Here is a 19,902-nt window from a genome sequence, read left to right on the forward strand (position 1 = left end):
GACAGCGCCATGAGTGCCCAGAGGGTCGCCTACCAGCTGGGAGCAGGGCCTGCACAAGACAAGCCCAAGGCGGGGGGACTGCAGCAGTGAGAGGGCAAGACTGGCAGTAAGGACCTGGCCGAGGTCTGAGGGGTCGAGTTCTATGGATGGTGAGTGGGTTTACGTGAACCCATTTTACTCATTTTTAAAAAGATTTTATGTATTCACGAGACACACACCGAGAGGGGCAGAGACCCAGGCAGAGGGAGAAGCAGGCCCCCAGGCAGGACTTGATCCTGGGACCCTGGGGTCACGCCCTGGCCCGAAGGCAGCCCTCGGCCCCCCCAGCCCCTGAGGAGCCCGTGGATTTATTTATGACTGTTACTGGTGAAGGTTCTCAGTAGTCACTGGGACTGCATCTTGGATGGATGGTCCTAAAGGTGTCATGGGCTCGGGGGTGACCCGAGTCCTCCAGCGCCGTGGAAAGGCCGCCGCTGGGGCAGCTCCGGGGCTGGGCCGCTGGGCCGGGGGAGCAGCAGGTGGAGCCGGGAGCCCTCAAGGCCATGGGCCCTTGTCCAGGAGAGAGCAGGTTCTAGCGCGGCCCCGTCTGTGGGGCCCCCGGGCACTTCAAGCCTCCCGGGACCAGGGGGACTCCGAGCCGCCTCCTTGCAGGGTCAGCTTGGCGGTGCCGCTTGCCGCTCCCGACCCGGCAGGGCCAGCCTCGGGCAGAACTGAACCCCGGGGCTGTTGCGGGGACACAGGCCCCACGTCGCGGCCACGCGGGGAAGGGTGGCCACCCCCACGGCCCGGCCCATACTGCCTCTGTGGGACCCAGGAAATTTAACAAAAATCCCCTACCCCTGGACACGCAGAGCAGGACTAACTCCATATTGTGCTGCACCCGCCACCTCCTGTATGACCCCCACATGACCTGCTTATTGCTTAAGGCGCTGCCCACCCTAGTCAAGCCGCTGGGGACACCCTTACCGGATTCGGCTCAGAACAATGTAACCCCGCCTCGTGCCTGCCAAAACTGCGCGCCAGTTCCTACCAGAGTGATAGGCCAGCTCAAATGGTCACTATAGGGTGAATCGTGATTCAATTGGCCACCTGCATGCGGACCAACATGACTGGACAACTTTCTATGTGTGTTACAATCCCATTGGCCACGGCCCCTATAAAGCTGCTGCGCCTCTTAGCTCAGGGTCCAAGTCCCTGCTCTGCTGTGTTGGGTGCACTTGGACCCAAGCTGGAGCTTGTAAATAAACCCACGTGTGTTTGCATTGGTGTCGGCTTCTTGGTGGTTTCTCAGATTCGCAATCTTGGGCACAACACCTCAGACGAACTGACAGCCCGGGGTGACCCTAGGGTGGCCCTCGGGGTCCTGGAGCCTCCAATGACCTGGGCTGGGGGCACGGCCCCAACAGGCCCTGGGGACCCTGGGGACCCTGGGGACCGTGGGGACCGTGGGATGCGAGGAGCCTGAGCATCCAGTTCCGTGTTCCGGGCCGTCCCTCCTCCCTTCTCTCGTTCCCCTGCCTCTTGTCCTGGGGGGCGGCCGTCCCTTTCCTGCCCCGAGGGGTGACTTGCACGGGCCCAACGTGTGTTCCAGGGGCTCGTCTTCAGAGTCCGAGCCCTCAGACGTCATTGCTCCCACAATTCCCATCCTTCACTCCTTCATCATTGGTTTTCTTCTCCACTTAGCCTTTATTATTTTTAAAAGATGGTTTATTTATTTGACAGAGAGAGAGAGAGAGAGCGCGCACAGTAGGGGAGCAGGTCAGGGACAGGGAGAGGGAGAAGCCGGGACCGGGCCCGGGGTCCTGACCGGAGCCCAAGGCACACGCTTAACCCACTGAGGCCCCCGCGCCCTCTGCTTAGTTCTTATTATCGATAAACAAGCTGTTGTTTTCTTTTCTGAAAAGCAAACACAACAAAGTAGAAACCCCCTTGTCCTGAGCCCTGTGCTCGTTCAGTCTCCCACCTTGTTTACCTGCCCAGACGCCGATGCCCCCAGACGCGAGCCTCCTTCTAGAGGGGGGTCCTGTGCGTGCATCCGCACTGCTGTGTACAACGTCTGTCATGAGCCCTGAGACTTACAACTAGTTTTTATTTTGCAAAAATCACTGGTCACAGGCCACTGCTAAGAACACATGGAGGACTCGGGGACCCTCCCGGGCCTCCTGTAGCCCAGTACCTCGTGCTGGCATGCTGTATGCGCGGCGTTGGCATAGGCCCGTGTGCAGGTCTGTGCCGTCTTATACGTGCGGACTTGTGCAACCGCCACTGCAGTCAGGGTACAGAGCTGCTTCATTACCATGAAGGGTTCCTTTTGGGGGCCACTGGTTGGCTCGGTGGGTAGAGCACATGACCCCAGACGTTGTGGGCATTCTGCTGGATGCATGGCGATGCCCCCACTGCAGGTCCCTGCAGTGCTGTCCCCCTGGGTTCTGCACCTGAGCTGACCCAACCTTGGACCCTCCATTCTATTTCCTCAGCTCAGGGGGTCCTCCTCTCTGTGCCTCCTGGTCTAGAAACTTCCCAGGGCGTAAGCTGGGGGAGCAACTCATCCCATTCGCTTCTCCTCCCTTGACCATCACGGCCCTTTGTTGCCTTTGTCCAGTCATTGATCTCTCCTAAGTTCTGCTTCATTAGAAGCCGGGAGATCCAACGGCAGAACTGCCACTACTGATCTCTGGCACCTGAGACGCTAACCTCTTCCGGGCACTTTCTTTATTTGTAAGATGAAGCGTTGGTCTATATGGGCCTTAATTCCTTCTCTGAGATTCTAGATGTTGTTTGACTTCTGGGAGAAGCAGTGAGCAATGTTGGTAGCTGCAGCCCTAGTTTGTATCATTTCTTTTTCTTTTTCTTTTTCTAAGTTTCTTTTTAATTTTTCTTTTTTTTAAAAAAGATTTTATTTATTTATTCATGAGAGACACACAGAGAGAGGCAGAGACCCAGGCAGAGGGAGAAGCAGGCTCCATGCAGGGAGCCCTATGCGGGCCTCGATCCCAGGACTCAGGGTCACGCCCTGGGCCGAAGGCAGGTGCTAAACTGCTGAACCACCCAGGGATTCCCCCTTAAATTTCTTTTTCTAAAAAAGATTTTATTTATTTATTTATTTTTATTTGTTTATTTTTTAAAGATTTTATTTATTTATTTGGGAGAGAGAGAGAGACAGAGAGAGCATGAGCAGAGGGAGAGGGAGCAGCAGGCTCCCCGCTGAGCGAGAGGCCTGATGTGGGCTGGATCCCAGGACCCCGAGATCATGACCTGAGCTGAAGGCAGATGCTTAACCCGAGTGAGCCCCCCGCATGCCCCAGTAGGTATTATTTCCGATGGGAAAATGTATTGACCAGGTAATGAGCATGTATTGGTTGTTGCTGGTGATAACAAGAAAAACAATAGCTAATATACTCATCCTTTTACATGCAGTGTCTTGTATAATATTCACAACATCCCTGTGGATAGAGATACTATTACTCAAATTTAGAAAACCTGGGCACGGGCTGGCTCAGTTGGTAGAGCGTGTGACCGACTTGATCTCAGGGTTGTGAGTTTGAGCCCCACATTGAGGGGTGGCGATTTATGACATTTTTTAAAGATTTTACTTATGCATTTGACAGAGAGAGAGAGAGAGAGCGCACAAGCAGGCAGAGGGAGAAGAAGCCGACTCTCACCTGAACAGATAGCCTGATGCAGAGCTCCATCCCAGGACCCCTGGGATCGTGACCTGAGGCAAAGGCAGATGCTTAGCTGAATGAGCCACCAGGAGCCCCTAAAACAAACAAACAAACAAACAAACAAACAAACAAACAAACAAACAAAAAAACCTTTAGAAGATGAGAAAACTGTGGCCTAGAAAAGGGGAAAAATGAAACCCAAACCCTGCCCGTCTAAAGGTCATACTTAGACCACAGACGTAGGTCTTTTCTCCCTTCAATCAAGTATAAATTTCAAACAGTCCCTGGTAGTGCCCCAAACACCCACTTACTGAGAAGAAGACTATGAGTATGGTTGAATACGCTGCCCCTGCTGACTCTCAACAGCTAGTGGGTTCAGCAGAGGAGCCTTTACGTCTTCCTCCTGCTGTCCCGAGACCTCAGCAGAAGGGACCCCAAAGAGGGATGGGACCAGCAAATAGAAGGTAAAAGACAGTAAGTGCTCCAGGTTGGTTAGCTGTCCTTATTACAGTTACTGTAGACCGTCCGCCAGGGCACTGCAGCGGTCAGCCGCATGGACTCTGCCGTCACAGAGGAGCTCCTGACCTCCATCGGCAGCTCAGGCAGCTCGGCCCGCCCGAATGACTAAGCAAACATCCTCCTAAAGAAGGGAAGGCAATCACCGGTGGGACCTCCTGGTTTGACTCCCCCGGACCACAGGGATTAAAAGTGATGGTGCTGCTTTGGATGTGGACTTACCTAGAGCTCAGTTATCAGGTTTGCAAAAATCTGGGTGTTCTTTTTTTTTTTTTTAAAGATTTTATTTACTTATTCATGAGAGATGCAGAGAGAGGCAGAGACCCAGGCAGAGGGAGAAGCAGGCTCCATGCAGGGAGCCCGACGTGGGGCCCAATCACGGGCCTCAATCATGGGGCTCGATCATGGGGCTCCAGGATCATGCCCTGGGCTGATGGCGGCGCTAAACCGCTGGGCCACCCAAAAATCTGGGTGTTCTGATGAGAATGTGGTCATTGGTTGGGTTGGAAAGAGGGAGAAGGGAGTGGAGGGCAGGGCTAGGCTTCGTAGGTTAAGTATGTGCATATCTATGATTGACTCAGATACTCCAACGTTCCAATTAAGTCACGATCCGATTCTAAAATGTAAAAAGCAGGGCAGCCCCGCGGGCAGAGTGGTTTAGCGCCGCCTTTGGCCCAGGGTGTGATCCTGGAGTCCTGGAATTGAGTCCCACGTCGGGCTCCCTGCATGGAGCCTGCTTCTTCCTCTGCCTGTGTCTCTGCCTTTCTCTCTGTGTGTGTCTCTATGAATAAATACATAAAATCTTAAAAAAAAAAAAAAAAAAAAGCTCGGGACAGTGGTGTCAGTCAGGATGGGACACTTATAAAACTGTCTGCAGGTTCCCAGGCTGGACACATTTCCTGCCCTGGACAGGTCTGTCTCAATGTCCAAATAGCTTTACTTCAAAGTGTTTGTGGGAGAAGAGAGAACTGAGTGAATGGTTATTCAGTGCTGGTGGGAGGACTGGAGGGAGGATGGGCTTAGGAATTAAGTCTGGGTTTAAGCGCGCACGGGGCAGCAGGAGCTAACCATTTTTCTACAGACCAGCATCCAGGGCACTTTTGAGAAAGAAGGAAACCCTGGGAGGGAAGAGCTTGGGGAACAGGAGGACACAGACGTCTTTGAAGCTACTTAGGTGTGGAGGAGGTAAGTCCCAGTAGTGTTGGGTGCCCCAAGGAACAATTGGGGGAAGTTCTTTTTCCTTAGAGAAATTTTTTGAAAAATTGAAATATTTTCAACTTTATAGGAAAGTTACAACAATAGTACAAAGAATTTCTGAATGCCCTCTATCCAGATACATAATGAAAGAAACTTTCCTCTGCATTAAAAAAAAAAACATTTTCTTTCTCTGTAAACACATGTATATACATACATAGAATCTGTATTTTGAACCGTGTGAGGTGAGGCTGCATACAGCACGCCCCTGTTGTTTCTTAGTATTTCAGGGTTCTTTTTTTTAAGAATGAAGATATTCTTGTATTTATTTATTTATTTATTTATTTATTTATTTATTTATTTATTTATTTATGATAGTCACAGAGAGAGAGAGAGAGAGAGAGAGAGAGAGGCAGAGACACAGGCAGAGGGAGAAGCAGGCTCCATGCACCGGGAGCCTGACGTGGGATTCGATCCCGGGTCTCCAGGATCTCGCCCTGGGCCAAAGGCAGGCGCTAAACCGCTGCGCCACCCAGGGATCCCCTATTTATTTATTTTTAAAGATTTATTTTTTTTAAATTTATGATAGACATAGAGAGACAGAGAGGCAGAGACACAGGCAGAGGGAGACGCAGGCTCTGTGCAGGGAGCCCAATGCAGGACTCGATCCCAGGACCCCGAGATCACCTGATCCCAAGGCAGATGCTCAACTGCTGAGCCCCCCAAGGGCCCCATATTCCTTTTTATCTTTTGAGGGGAAGGATGCGTAGCAAGGAGACTAATAGATACTTGAATGAGCAGAAATGAATTTGGGATAAAAATCGAGAGACGGTCTCCTATGGCAAGTCTAGTCCTTTACCGAAAACAAGGCTTTCTATAGGGATTTCTCTCAAGGAAAGTATGGCACTGCACTTGCTTGTCTTCTCACCCATCTTCCTGGGTTATTTGGAACTAATTCCTGTTTAGGAGTCACTTGATGTCAACCTTCCCCACTGATTCCCCATATGTGAACCAATTTCAGAACTGCTTCTCCCGGCACCTTCCTGGTCTGCAAGATCACGTGTTATTAACCAGCAACAGAAATGTCGTGGGGGAGGGACCAGAGAAATGGGACAAGAATGAGAAAAATCCTCTGCCTTGAGGGCAGGGAGGGCGGGGAGACTCCAAAGACTAAGGTGTCAGGGTTAAAGGAGTCTGGAAGCCACGTTTCATGTCCAAGCCAGGCCTGTTTCCCTTCTCCCCTCCAGGAAAAATGAAGCTGACTGTGGTGCAGATCCTCTTTATGATGCTGCTGCTCCTGCTGGGTCTGGGAATGGGCCTGGGCTTGGGGCTTCGGATGGCTGCAGCCGTCCTGGAGGACAGCGATCAGTCCCTGATGGAGCTTTGGTCTAGTGACTCGGAGGACACGGCCGAGGCCACTAAAGGAGAGGGCAGCCGGACTACGGAGAACTTGGTGCTTAGCAGCAAAGGCGTGCTGCCCCCCGGCTGGCCCGAAGACCCCATCCTCGGTGAAGACGAAGTGGCGGGAAACAAGGTGGGAGGGGAGCCTCTCCTTCCCAGCAACAAAGCCTACCTTCGGTCTGACCTGCTGGCCAGGGAATGCAACACCCTGATGGCGCCCAAGGTGAAGGGTCACAACCGCACGTGCATAAGCCAGTACACGTTCATCCATGAGGACCTTGACACCGTCCAGGCCGTCTGCAACAGTCCCGTCGTGGCCTGTCAGCTCAAGGGAGGCAAATGCCACAGAAGCTCCCGTCCTTTTGACTTGACCTTCTGTAGGTTGTCCAAACCGGGCCAGGTCACTCCTCACTGCCATTACGTCACTTTCATTTTTGAAAAGTATATTATCATATCCTGCAATGACATGAAGGTCCAGGTAGTGTCTGGACAATGAAAGCCTTTTCTCCTCCTCCTCCTCCTCCTCCTCCTCCTTCTCCTTCTTCTCCTTCTTCTCCCCCTACTCTTCTTTCACCCCCTCCCACTGCTTTCTCATGCGGCATCCCCCTTGGTGCTCTGCAGACCGGCCCTGTAGACAGAGGCTGGCCTATTCCATATCATTCTCCCCAGAAAACACAGTCCTTCTGTGCCCAGAGTTTCACCGAACTTGTGTTTAATTCCTGGGGTTAGAGGTGGCCGCCCGGGGTCAGGGGCCGCAGTGGCTCAGGCCCTCCGTCGCCCCTACCCTGCAGGGACAGCAGTGAAGAGCTGCTCTCACGTCTGTGGGGACCCGGGGCATCAGTCTCTCCGCCCTTGGGTGTGGACTGCAGGGGCTGACGTGGCCTCCCCTGTGGGTTCATGATCCTTCCCTGAAGTTTGCGAGCTTCTGGAACACTCACCTGGTCTCCCAGGCTTTCCTGGGCACCTCTGAGCGGCTGGTGGTGCAGCTATACAGGTGAGCGCCTGGAGCTGTGCTGCCCTGGTGAAGCCCTGGATCAGGGTTCCCGTCTGGAGTCCCCCAAACAGAGGATTAGTCCTAGGGGTCTGCTGGGAAGGTGCAGGCTGGTGCGGATGGAGATAGAGCGTGTGTCCCGGCAGGAGCAGTGCTTTTTTTTTTTTTTTTTAACCCTTTCAGGCCTTTTCTCTGCCCTCCCATTTTTTACTACCTGCCTCTTTGTCTCGATTCTTTCTCCATCACTTTCTTTCTTTTGCTTCCTCCCTGCTGCCCTTTGCTTCCCTCTGTTTTCCTTTTCCTCTGCTTTTGGGGCTCTCCCTATTCTTTCTCCAAATCCCTTTAGAAATTCACTCAGCAGGTTAAACATCAGAGTCTCGGGTAAGATCTCCTGGTGGTGGGACAGAGTCCCTGCACCCAGCTCTGCCCTCAGCGGGCAGTCGCTTCTCCCTCTCCCTCTGCCACTCTGCCAAAAAGCATGTTCTTTCTCCAATAAATAAACACAGAAATAAAAAAAAGTTCATTCAGCCAACACTGATAATTTACACTATGGCAGGTAAGAAGATGTTGGTCTTATGGTTTAAAAAGTCCGGCACAGGGAGTTGGAAGGAGGGCAGGTCATGAGAGGGATGGGGGGCGGGGAGGGAGCCCTATTTCCAAACTATGTCCAGAAAACAGACTCGTGCTCCCTTTAGGTGCTCGAGGATGTACAATGGGTGGGGTCAGGGGAGCCTTATTCTCTGTGTCACCTCTGCCCCCCTTTGCTCTGCAGAAGAACGTTGATGAAAGAATAATTTCAGTGGAGAAGGGATTGGATCCATTCACGGGGTGGGAAGACTATGGTGTCTACATAGAGAATAGAGGTGGCTGCCCTCGGCCTGTTCCTCTGAATCAGTTTCTATCAAGAAATAGTGTAGTTAGGGACGCCCGGGGGGCTCAGTGGCTGAACGGCTGCTTTCAGCCCAGGACATGACCCCAGGTCCCGGGATCGAGTCCCAGGTCGGGCTCCCTGCGTGGGGCCTACTTCTCCCTCTGCCTGTGTCTCTGCCTCTCTCTGTGTCTCTCATGAATAAATAAATAAAATCTTTTAAAAAATTAAATAAAAACCCAATGAAATCCTAGTACATTAATCTGGAAGTTCAACAAAATTTGGATTTTTACCTGAATGACTAATCCTTTTGAGAACACAAAAAATATGTATTTTTTTAAAAATCAAAATCAATCTCCTTGATCTCCCTGACATTCCCTCCCTTCTGGCCCCTGTGTTGCCGGCTGTCTTGCCCTGCCTGCTGGGTGACCCTGCACAGAACAACGGGGGCTGGGAGGGAGGGACCCGGGCAAAGAAATAACTCCTTTATTATCTGCAAGGTACTAAAATCTTGTCTTCAGGACACTTTGTACAAGTGCTTCTCAACCCTGGCTGTTCCTTAGAATCTCCTCGGGAACTTCAAAAATGCAACAGATATAAGTCCCAGCTGCAAAGATACAGCATGGGTTGCCCTGGGGCTCAGCCGGGTGAGAGTCTGCCTTTGGCTCAGGTCACGGGGTGCTGGGGTTGAGCCCCGAGCTGGGCTCCCTGCTCAGTGCTCAGTGCTGAGCTTGCCTCTCTCTCTTCCCCTCCCTCTGTGCTCTTGCTCACTCTCTCCTAAATAAATTAGTTAATTAAATGTTTTTTAAAAAGGCAATATACGCCATCCCAGTGAAATATCCTTTGATTTGCCTGAGTCGGGACCTGGCCATCAGGGGGAGCCCAGGCCGGGCGGGGGCGGGTGGGGGGGGGCGGCGGGGACTGGTGTTTCAAAGGTCCGGAGGCGCTGGGCTAAGCAGAGCTGGGGAGTCTGTTCTATGCAGCCGTCACAAGCTCCGCTGTTAGTGGAGGAGCTCTGGTGTGCTGATGGGGCCGGGGCGGGCTTGACTGTCCTTGATGGGGCTCGATCCCCCAACGTTGCACTTGGTGGTCACGTGGCCGGGTCGCCCCCAGGGAGAGCACCGACACCGACACCATTTGACAGGATCCTTCTGGAAGCAGTTACTAGAATACAAGATGTAACTTCAACACAGGTCGCAATTTCGGGGACATTGGCTAATATGTGGGGTCCTGTTAATCTTCCCAAGGTTCATCCCTGGATGGCCCCGATGTCTACACACGTGGGGCTAGTGCAGTCCTTAGAACTGAGCAAACGGGGCCCCCGCCCTGGGCCTACCCCTCCTCTTTGGAGGGCCTTTCACATAGGAAGTCCTCCTCTTGGGTCTGGTAGTGACCGGGGCCAACAGAGCCCTCTAAGGCACGTGCCCTGGGCTTGAACCGGGCCCCGTGTGGGCTGCAGACCCATTTCTCCCGCTCCAGGCGCTGCTCCCCTATGCGGAGCCCACCAGCCGCCCCCTGGGAGTTCTGAGACTGGCACGTGCGCAGTCACCCCAGCGTCCTGAAGCCAAGGCCTGGTTCCAGCACAGTGGGGTGGTAAGTGGGTCCCTCTCTCTGGCTACCGTGATGTTTCTTTTGTGGGATCACATGAATGTGGGGTGCCAGAACGGTGCTCACGTGTGAATGTGGGGTGAAACACGTCCTAGACGCGGGATGAATTTAGGGCTGTAGGTCACCAGAGGTTGCGACTGACTCTGTGGGTTGAGAGCACGCGTGGGAGGCTCTGGCCCCATCACGTTGTCCTGCTCGGCTCCTTCTGGCCTATGGCCCTCGACGGGGCCAAGGAGCAGCGAAGCAGGGGGCCGGCGTTCTTGTCTCCCCGAGTTGGAGACTGAACCTCGCAGACAAATGGGGTGGGCAATGCGGTAGAGTTTGCTCAGCGAGGATACAGAGAAGGCTCTCAGGGGTCCGAGGGCTCCCGACCAGGTCGCCCACGAGGGTTCTCACCCCTGGCCTTTTGTTACGACTTTCCCGTTAGGTCAGCAGGGTGGAGCTTGACGTGACACTCGTACTCTGCGTGGGAGTCTTTGTTTCTTGTGACATCTGTGACCCTAGATCTGGTTGGAATTTATAGTGAACTCCTTTGAGGTCCGATCATTCTTTTGTGTGGTTATTTTCTATTTTCTATGGTGATGGTGTAACTGTTGGGAAAACATGTTGACCCCAGCCGTTGGGACAGGGGGCTGGTTCCCCAGGCGGCTGGAGAGTAGTCTGATCTTTGGTTCCTGATCTTTTTTGTTCTGTCCCAGCGTCTGCATGCATGAAATCCCCTCCGGGCCTAGTTGGAGCCCCGTTCCTTCCCTGCCCACAGTCCCTTCCTTCCCCTGCGAGCCCCCTACGCAGGCCCCCAGGGGTCATGCTGCACACCACGGAAGGGCGGGGCGGTTACCCCCGCGAACTGGGGCACTTCTGGGGCCCTTCGGATCAAGGTCTGCGCTTGCCTCTGATGGGCGGGTGATGGTGTCCTCCCTGGGGCTGGTCTTGATAAAGGTGAAGGATGGCCATTCCTTACGTAAACAGGACTGCTCTTCTTACCCTGCCCCGGGGCCCCTTGCCCACCCTCCTTGCGGTGAAGCAGTGACTCGATGTGGCAGGTAGGGGCACAGGCCAACAACCACCAGCTCCCTCCGGGTCCTGGAGACCTTGTTGCCCTAATACCTGGGAGGCTTACCTTATCCCCAACCCCTCCCATGTGGAAAGTGTCTAACGAGCCATCTGCCCAGGAGCCCTGTCCCCCTGCTGTAATAAAACCACCTCTTTGTACTGAAGGCGTCTCAGGATTTCTTTCTTACCGTCGGCTCTGAACTCTAACATCTTTCCTACATCAGTAGGGGATCAGGCCACGGGGTTCCCACGATGCTGGGCCAGCTGATGGGGTCCCCCTGGGACGGAGATTCTCTTGCCAACAAGTCAAGTTCGGCGATGACAGAGTAGGCGACAGTCCGCCTCTCTGTTGCTGCCCCACGACGTCCCCTCTGGGGCTAGAACGGATCTTGGAGAATGTCCAGGAGTCACAGCCTGGCTATAGAGCAGATCACAAAATTGCATCCAAAGAACTGGATTTTTTCCTTTGCCCTTGATGCCGTGGGTCGGCCCTGCCTTTCCCTGCAGACCCCCGGGGAGGAGCACAGGAGGAGCGGAGACTGCTGCGAAGGAGTCAGGCCTGAGGGCAGCAGAGGGGGACCTGTTCACGTGTTCACGAGTCAGATGAAAGAATTGCTAAATTGTTGTCCCGCGTGGAGCAACTGGGAGCTGGAGGAAAGGAGAAGAATCCCAGGAAGCGGTGGAGGAGGTAGAGCAAGCACCGCCTGGGGTGGGGGGCGAGTTCGTGGGAATTCCACACGAGCTTCCTGTTTCCAAGGGCAGGAGCTTGGATCTGGGCCTGCTCCGCCTCTTAGGTCTGCGTAGCTTCTGCCGAGCCTGCGTGTGATTCCCAAAGTACGGTGTTGTATGGTAAGAAGCCGGTATCTTTATTCTTTCTGGTAGGAGCATAGTGAACGGATTGTGTGGCTCGCCTTGGGATTTTTTTGAACATTTGTAAAACGCCGTCTTCCTTTCTCGTCCACAAAAGACAGCTTTCTTTTTAATTCTTCTTCCTTGGACTTTTGCATCCTCTAATACCTCCACCTTCTAATTATAAGAGAAGGGGGGGGGGAGTAATAGGACTTCTGCTCTAAGGCCCTGTTCCCATTTATTACTAGCTGATTACAGAGCATTTCTACTGGAAAATGTACTGCAGAAACTTAAATACTGAGCAGTTTTGTTTTGTTTTACGGTGTCTATTTAGAGTTGGAAGCTGAACAGCTGTTGCATTACATGCTTTGCTTTTTTTTTTTTTTTAAGATTTTATTTATTTATGCATGAGAGACACAGAGAGAGAGCGGCAGACACAGGCAGAGGGAGAAGCAGGCTCCTTGCAGGGACTTGATCCCAGAACTCGATCCCAGGACCCCGGGGTCACTCCCTGGGCTGACGGCAGATGCTCAACCGCTAAGCCACCCGGGCGTCCCTATCCTGTGAGTCTTCTTTAGAATATGAGGATCCTTTTGGAACTTCCATTCCTTTCCTCCAACTCCCAAGCCTGTAATGGGCCAGTCCTAACAATCCCAGGGCAGCAGCTCTTTCTGCTTCCGGGGCCTGTCCCCATGGTTCAATAAAATCACTTTTTGCACTGAAGAGGTCTCAAGAATCCTTGCCCGTCAGCTTCAAACCCTACTAACATTCCAAAAAACACATCAAGAATCCTAGATTTTTTGTGTGATTTAGTTTTGGGATGTGGGTGAGGTCCAGAGCCAACAGCCAAGAGAGAATTCTTGAGATGCCTTTGGTGTAAAAAAAGGTGATTTAAAAAATATATTTTATTTATTTATTTGAGAGAGAGACAGAGCATGAGCAGGGGGGAGGAGGCAGAGGGAGAGGGAGAAACAGATCCCCTGCTGAGCAAGGGGCTCAATGTGGGAGGGGGGCTGGGGGCTCAATGCCAGAACTCTGAGATCCTGACTTGACCCTGAGGCAGACGCTTCACCCACTGATCCACCACCCACGAGCACCTAGAAAAGGTGATTTTATTAAAGCACAGGGACAGGACCCTTGGGCCAAAGAGCAGCTGCACTGAGGTTGTGAGGAATGGCTGATTATATAGTTGGGAGTTGGGGTAAGGAAAAGGGGAGGTGTCCAAAAGGAACTTCATAAAAAACAACTACCCCAAAACACAAAAGGACTTTCATATGCTAAAGAAGACCCTCAGGAGACTGGAGACCTTATATTAGCATTAATATAGCTGGAAGCTTCCTGGAGGGGCGTCCAGGGCTCATCCAAGGGCAGTGGGTGGGGGCTGAGGTTGCCAGATGTCGGGTTGTGCTTTTTTTTTTTTTAAATAAATTTATTTTTTATTGGTGTTCAATTTACCAACATATAGAATAACACCCAGTGCTCATCCTGTCAAGTGCCCCCAACAGTGCCTGTCACCCATTCACCCCCACCCCCACCCCGCCCTCCTCCCCTTCCACCACCCCTAGTTCGTTTCCCAGAGTTAGGAGTCTTTATGTTCTGTCTCCCTTTCTGATATTTCCCACACATTTCTTCTCCCTTCCCTTATATTCCCTTTCACTATTTTTTTTTAAAGACTTCCCATTTATTTATTTTTTTTAATTTTTTAAAAAATTTTTATTTATTTATGATAGTCACAGAGAGAGAGAGAGAGAGGCAGAGACACAGGGAGAGGGAGAAGCAGGCTCCATGCACCGGGAGCCCGACCTGGGATTCGATCCCGGGTCTCCAGGATCGCGCCCTGGGCCAAAGGCAGGCGCTAAACCGCTGTGCCACCCAGGGATCCCCCCCTTTCACTATTATTTATATTCCCCAAATGAATGAGAACATATAATGTTTGTCCTCCTCCGATTGACTTACTTCACTCAGCATTATACCCTCCAGTTCCATCCATGTGGAAGCAAATGGTGGGTATTTGTCGTTTCTAATGGCTGAGGAATATTCCATTGTATACATAAACCACATCTTCTTTATCCATTCATCTTTCGATGGACACTGAGGCTCCTTCCACAGTTTGGCTATTGTGGCCATTGCTGCTAGAAACATCGGGGTGCAGGTGTCCCAGCGTTTCATTGCATCTGTATCTTTGGGGTAAATCCCCAACAGTGCAATTGCTGGGTCGTAGGGCAGGTCTATTTTGAACTCTTTGAGGAACCTCCACACAGTTTTCCAGAGTGGCTGCACGAGTTCACAGTCCCACCAACAGTGTAAGAGGGTTCCCTTTTCTCCGCATCCTCTCCAACATTTGTGGTTTCCTGCCTTGTTAATTTTCCCCATTCTCACTGGTGTGAGGTGGGATGTCACTGTGGTTTTGATTTGTATTTCCCTGATGGCAAGTGATGCAGAGCATTTATCATGTTGGCCATGTCTATGTCTTCCTCTGTGAGATTTCTGTTCATGTCTTTTGCCCATTTCATGATTGGATTGTTTGTTTCTTTGGTGTTGAGTTTAAGAAGTTCTTTATAGATCTTGGAAACTAGCCCTTTATCTGATACGTAATTTGCAAATATCTTCTCCCATTCTGTAGGTTGTCTTTTAGTTTTGTTGACTGTATCCTTTGCTGTGCGAAAGCTTCTTTGCTTGATGAAGTCCCAATAGTTCATTTTTGCTTTTGTTTCTTTTGCCTTCGTGGATATATCTTTTTATTTTTTTAATTTTTAAAATTATTTATTTATTTATTTATGATAGTCATCGCAGAGAGAGAGAGAGAGAGAGAGAGGCAGAGACACAGGCAGAGGGAAAAGCAGGCTCCATGCAGGGAGCCTGACCTGGGATTTGATCCCGGGTCTCCAGGATAGCGCCCTGGGCCAAAGGCAGGTGCTAAACCGATGCACCACCCAGGGATCCCTTCATGGATGTATCTTGCAAGAAGTTACTGTGGCTGAGTTCAAAAAGGGTGTTGCCTGTGTTCTTCTCTAGGATTTTGATGGAATCTTGTCTCACATTTAGATCTTTCATCCATTTTGAGTTTATCTTTGTGTCCGGTGCAAGAGAGTGGTCTAGTTTCATTCTTCTGCATGTGGATGTCCAATTTTCCCAGCACCATTTATTGAAGAGACTGTCTTTCTTCCAATGGATAGTCTTTCCTCCTTTATCGAATATTAGTTGACCATAAAGTTGAGGGTCCACTTCTGGGTTCTCTATTCTGTTCCATTGATCTATGTGTCTGTTTTTGTCCCAGTACCACACTGTCTTGATGACCACAGCTTTGTAGTACAACCTGAAATCTGGCATTGTGATGCCCCCAGCTACGGTTTTCTTTTTTAAAATGCCCCTGGCTATTCGGGGTCTTTTCTGATTCCACACAAATCTTAAAATAATTTGTTCTAACTCTCTGAAGAAAGTCCATGGTATTTTGATAGGGATTGCATTAAACGTGTAAATTGCGCTGGGTAACATGGACATTTTCACAATATTAATTCTGCCAATCCACGAGCATGGAATATTTTTCCATCTCTTTGTGTCTTCCTCAATTTCTTTCAGAAGTGTTCTATAGTTTTTAGGGTATAGATCCTTTACCTCTTTGGTTAGGTTTATTCCTAGGTATCTTATGCTTTTGGGTGCAATTGTAAATGGGATTGACTCCTTAATTTATCTTTTTTCAGTCTCATTGTTAGTGTATAGAAATGCCATTGATTTCTGGGCATTGATTTTGTATCCTGCCACGCTGCCAAATTGCTGTATGAGTTCTAGCAATCTTGGGGTGGAGGCTTTTGGGTTTTCTATGTAGAGTATCATGTCATCGGCGAAGAGGGAGAGTTTGACTTCTTCTTTGCCAATTTGAATGCCTTTAATGTCTTTTTGTTGTCTGATTGCTGAGGCTAGGACTTCCAGTACTATGTTGAATAGCAGTGGTGAGAGTGGACATCCCTGTCTTGTTCCTGATCTTAGGGGAAAGGCTCCCAGTGCTTCCCCATTGAGAATGATATTTGCTGTGGGCTTTTCGTAGATGGCTTTTAAGATGTTGAGGAATGTTCCCTCTATCCCTACACTCTGAAGAGTTTTGATCAGGAATGGATGCTGTATTTTGTCAAATGCTTTCTCTGCATCTAATGAGAGGATCATATGGTTCTTGGTTTTTCTCTTGCTGATATGATGAATCACATTGATTGTTTTACGAGTGTTGAACCAGCCTTGTGTCCCAGGGATAAATCCTACTTGGTCATGGTGAATAATTTTCTTAATGTATTGTTGGATCCTATTGGCTAGTGGCTAGTATCTTGTTGAGAATTTTTGCATCCATGTTCATCAGAGATATTGGTCTGTAATTCTCCTTTTTGGTGGGGTCTTTGTCTGGTTTTGGAATTAAGGTGATGATGGCCACATAGAATGAATTTGGAAGTACTCCATCTCTTTCTATCTTTCCAAACAGCTTTAGGAGAATAGGTATGGTTTCTTCTTTAAATGTTTGATAGAATTCCCCTGGGAAGCCATCTGGCCCTGGACTCTTGTGTCTTGGGAGGTTTTTGATGACTGCTTCAATTTCCTCCCTGGTTATTGGCCTGTTCAGGTTTTCTATTTCTTCCTGTTCCAGTTTTGGTAGTTTGTGGCTTTCCAGGAATGCGTCCATTTCTTCTAGATTGCCTAATTTATTGGCGTATAGCTGTTCATAATATGTTTTTAAAATCTTGTATTTCCTTGGTGTTGGTAGTGATCTCTCCTTTCTCATTCATGATTTTATTAATTTGAGTCTTCTCTCTCTTCTTTCAATAAGGCTGGCTGATGGTTTATCTATCTTATTAATCCTTTCAAAGAACCAACTCCTGGTTCTGTTGATCTGTTCCACAGTTCTTCTGGTCTTGATTTGGTTGAGTTCTGCTCAAATCTTTATTAACTCTCTTCTTCTGCTGGGTGCAGGGTCTATTTGCTGTTTTTTCTCTAGCTCCTTTATGTGTAAGGTTAGCTTTTGTATTTGAGTTCTTTCCAGTTTTTTTTTTTTTTTTTCTTTCCAGTTTTTGAATGGATGCTTGTATTGCGATGTATTTCCCCCTCAGGTCTGCTTTTGCTGCATCCCAAAGATTTTGAACGGTTGTATCTTCATTCTCATTAGTTTCCATGAATCTTTTTAATTCTTCCTTAATTTCCTGGTTGACCCTTTCATCTTTTAGCAGGATGGTCCTTAACCTCCACGTGTTTGAGGTCCTTCCAAATTTCTTGTTGTGATTTAGTTCTAATTTCAAGGCATTATGATCTGAGAATATGCAGGGGATGTTCCCAATCTTTTGGTATCGGTTCAGACCCGATTTGTGACCCAGTATATGGTCTATTCTGGAGAAAGTTCCATGTGCACTTGAGAAGAATGTGTATTCAGTTGAGTTTGGATGTAAAGTTCTGTAGATATCTGTGAAATCCATGTGGTCCAGTGTATCATTTGTGCTTAGAAGACCTATCGAGTATAGAAAGAGCTACATTGAAGTCACCAAGTATAAGTGTTTTATTATCTAAGTATGTCTTGACTTTGGTTATTAATTGATTGATATATTTGTCAGCTCCCACATTCGGGGCATATATATTGAGAACTGTTAAGTCCTCTTGTTGGATAGATCCTTTAAGTATGAGATAGTGTCCCTCTTCATCTCTCACTACAGTCTTCGGGGTAAATTTTAGTGTATCTGATATAAGGATGACTACCCCTGCTTTCTTTTGAGGACCATTCGAATGGTAAATGGTTCTCCAACCTTTTATTTTCAGGCTGTCGGTGTCCTTCTGTCTAAAATGAGTCTCTTAAAAAAAAAAATAAATAAAAAAAAAAAAAATAAAATGAGTCTCTTGTAGACAGCAAATAGATGGGTCCTGCTTTTTTTTGGGGGGGGGTCCTGCTTTTTTATCCAATCTGAAATCCTGCGCCTTTTGATGGGGTCATTAAGCCCGTTCACGTTCAGAGTTACTATTGAGAGATATGCGTTTAGTATCACTATGATATCTATTCAGTCCTTGTTTTTGTGGATTGTTCCACTGAACTTCTTCTTAAAGGGGAATTTTAAGAGTCCCCCTTAAAATTTCTTGCAGAGCTGGTTTGGAGGTCACATATTCTTTCAGTTCCTGCCTGTCTTGGAAGCTCTTTATCTCTCCTTCCATTCTGAATAAGAGCCTTGCTGGATAAAGTATTCTTGGTTGCATGTTCTTCTCATTTAGGACCCTGAATATGTCCTGCCAGCCCTTTCTGGCCTGCCAGGTCTCTGTGGAGAGGTCTGCTGTTACCATAATACTCCTCGCCATAAAAGTCAGGGATTTCTTGTCTCTTGCTGCTTTAAGGATCTTCTCTTTATCTTTGGAATTTGCGAGCTTAACTATTAAATATTGAGGTGTTGAACGGTTTTTATTGATTTTAGCGGGGGGGGGGGGATCTCTATATTTCCTGGATCTGAATGCCTGTTTCCCTTCCCAGATTAGGAAAGTTTTCAGCTAGGATTTGTTCAAATACATATTCTGGCCCTCTGTCCCTTTTGGCGCCCTCAGGAACCCCAATTAAACGTAGGTTTTTCTTCCTCAGGCTGTCGTTTATTTCCCTTAATCTGTCTTCATGGTCTTTTAATTGTCTGTCTCTTTTTTCCTCAGTTTCCCTCTTTGCCATCAACTTGTCTTCTATGTCACTCACTTGTTCTTCCACCTCGTTAACCCTCATCTTTAGGACTTCTAGTTTGGATTGCATCTCTTTCAATTGATTTTTAATTTCTGCCTGATTGGATCTAAATTCTGCAGTCATGAAGTCTCTTGAGTCCTTTATGCTTTTTTCTAGAGCCACCAGTAGCTGTATAATAGTGCTTCTGAATTGGCTTTCTGACATTGAATTGTAATTCAGATTTTGTAACTGTCTGGGAGAGAGGACTGTTTCTGATTCTTTCTTTTGAGGTGAGGTTTTCCTTCTAGTCAGTTTGCTCAGTGCAGAGTGGCCAAAAGCAAGTTGTATTGGGTAAAGGAGAAAAAGAGAGGAGAGAAAGAAGGAAAGAAAGGAGAAAAAGAAAAAAGAAAAATGAAGAAAAATAGAAAAAAATAGAAGAAAAAGAGAAAGAAAAAGAAAGAAAGGAAAAAAGGGTGGGGGAAGGAAACAAATCAAAAAGCAAAAAAAAAAAAAAAAAAAAAAGGACAAAAAAACAAAACAAACAAAAAAACAAAAACAAGAAACACGGGGGAGTATCTTCTGATTCTGTATACTTTAAGTCCCTTGACTTCCCCTGGAATTTGTCCCTCTAGCTGGTCTTCTGGGGAAGGGGCCTGTTCAGTGGGGGTTGTTTACCCCGTGAGGCTCCAGGAGGAACAACCCCAGTGGCCGGGCCAGCTCTGGAGCCCTGGATTCAGCCCCCGCAGTAACTCCGGAGCTCTCCGCCTGCAGGGCCTGGAGGCTCCGGGGCGGGGCCACTGACCTGCTCATCTCGGGCCAGGAGCATCCTTGCTGTCCTGGGCCCTCCAGGCCTCTGCCTGTCCCGGGGGGAGGCCAGATCCTGGGCTGTGTCCCGGCGCCCTGTGCTCCCGGTCTGCGCTGTTGTATTCGTGCTCCCGCCTCGCAGCCCCCTCTGCACGGAGCCTCTTCCTCCGCCCGAGTCCCTCCGAGCTGCTCTCGGGTCCAGCTGTGTGCGCTGCAGCCCTTAGGGAGCTCGGCGCACTCTCCCCGGGGCGCAGTTCCTCCGGGACGGGGCTCTCCTGTCCTGGGGACACTCGCC

At 49.4% G+C, this 19,902-nt stretch overlaps 1 protein-coding gene and 1 long non-coding RNA gene across 5 annotated transcripts in view; both read left to right on the forward strand.

Annotated features, from left to right (window-relative positions):
- On the forward strand, positions 1-8,873 carry RNASE10 (ribonuclease A family member 10 (inactive)). 3 transcript variants are annotated; one of them, XM_077845445.1, is made up of 3 exons: positions 9-149; positions 5,263-5,366; positions 6,623-8,873. In XM_077845445.1, the coding sequence occupies exon 3, from the start codon at positions 6,628-6,630 to the stop codon at positions 7,270-7,272; it is 645 nt and encodes a 214-aa protein (XP_077701571.1). In that variant the 5' UTR covers positions 9-149; positions 5,263-5,366; positions 6,623-6,627; the 3' UTR covers positions 7,273-8,873. The 3 variants fall into 3 exon arrangements, with proteins under 3 accessions (XP_077701570.1, XP_077701571.1, XP_077701569.1); XM_077845443.1 differs by lacking the exon at positions 9-149 and adding an exon at positions 3,988-4,129; XM_077845444.1 differs by lacking the exon at positions 5,263-5,366 and having other exon boundaries at positions 1-149.
- Positions 8,874-11,539: 2,666 nt separating this feature from the next.
- LOC144282166 (uncharacterized) overlaps positions 11,540-19,902 on the forward strand; it is a 60,257-nt gene continuing 51,894 nt past the window's right edge. The window contains exon 1 of one of the 2 annotated variants that reach the window (XR_013350497.1): positions 11,540-11,984. This is a non-coding gene — a long non-coding RNA (uncharacterized LOC144282166). The other variant, XR_013350496.1, reaches the window with a different exon arrangement.

Source organism: Canis aureus, chromosome 13, assembly GCF_053574225.1.
Source record: "Canis aureus isolate CA01 chromosome 13, VMU_Caureus_v.1.0, whole genome shotgun sequence".
Lineage (NCBI taxonomy): Eukaryota > Metazoa > Chordata > Mammalia > Carnivora > Canidae > Canis > Canis aureus.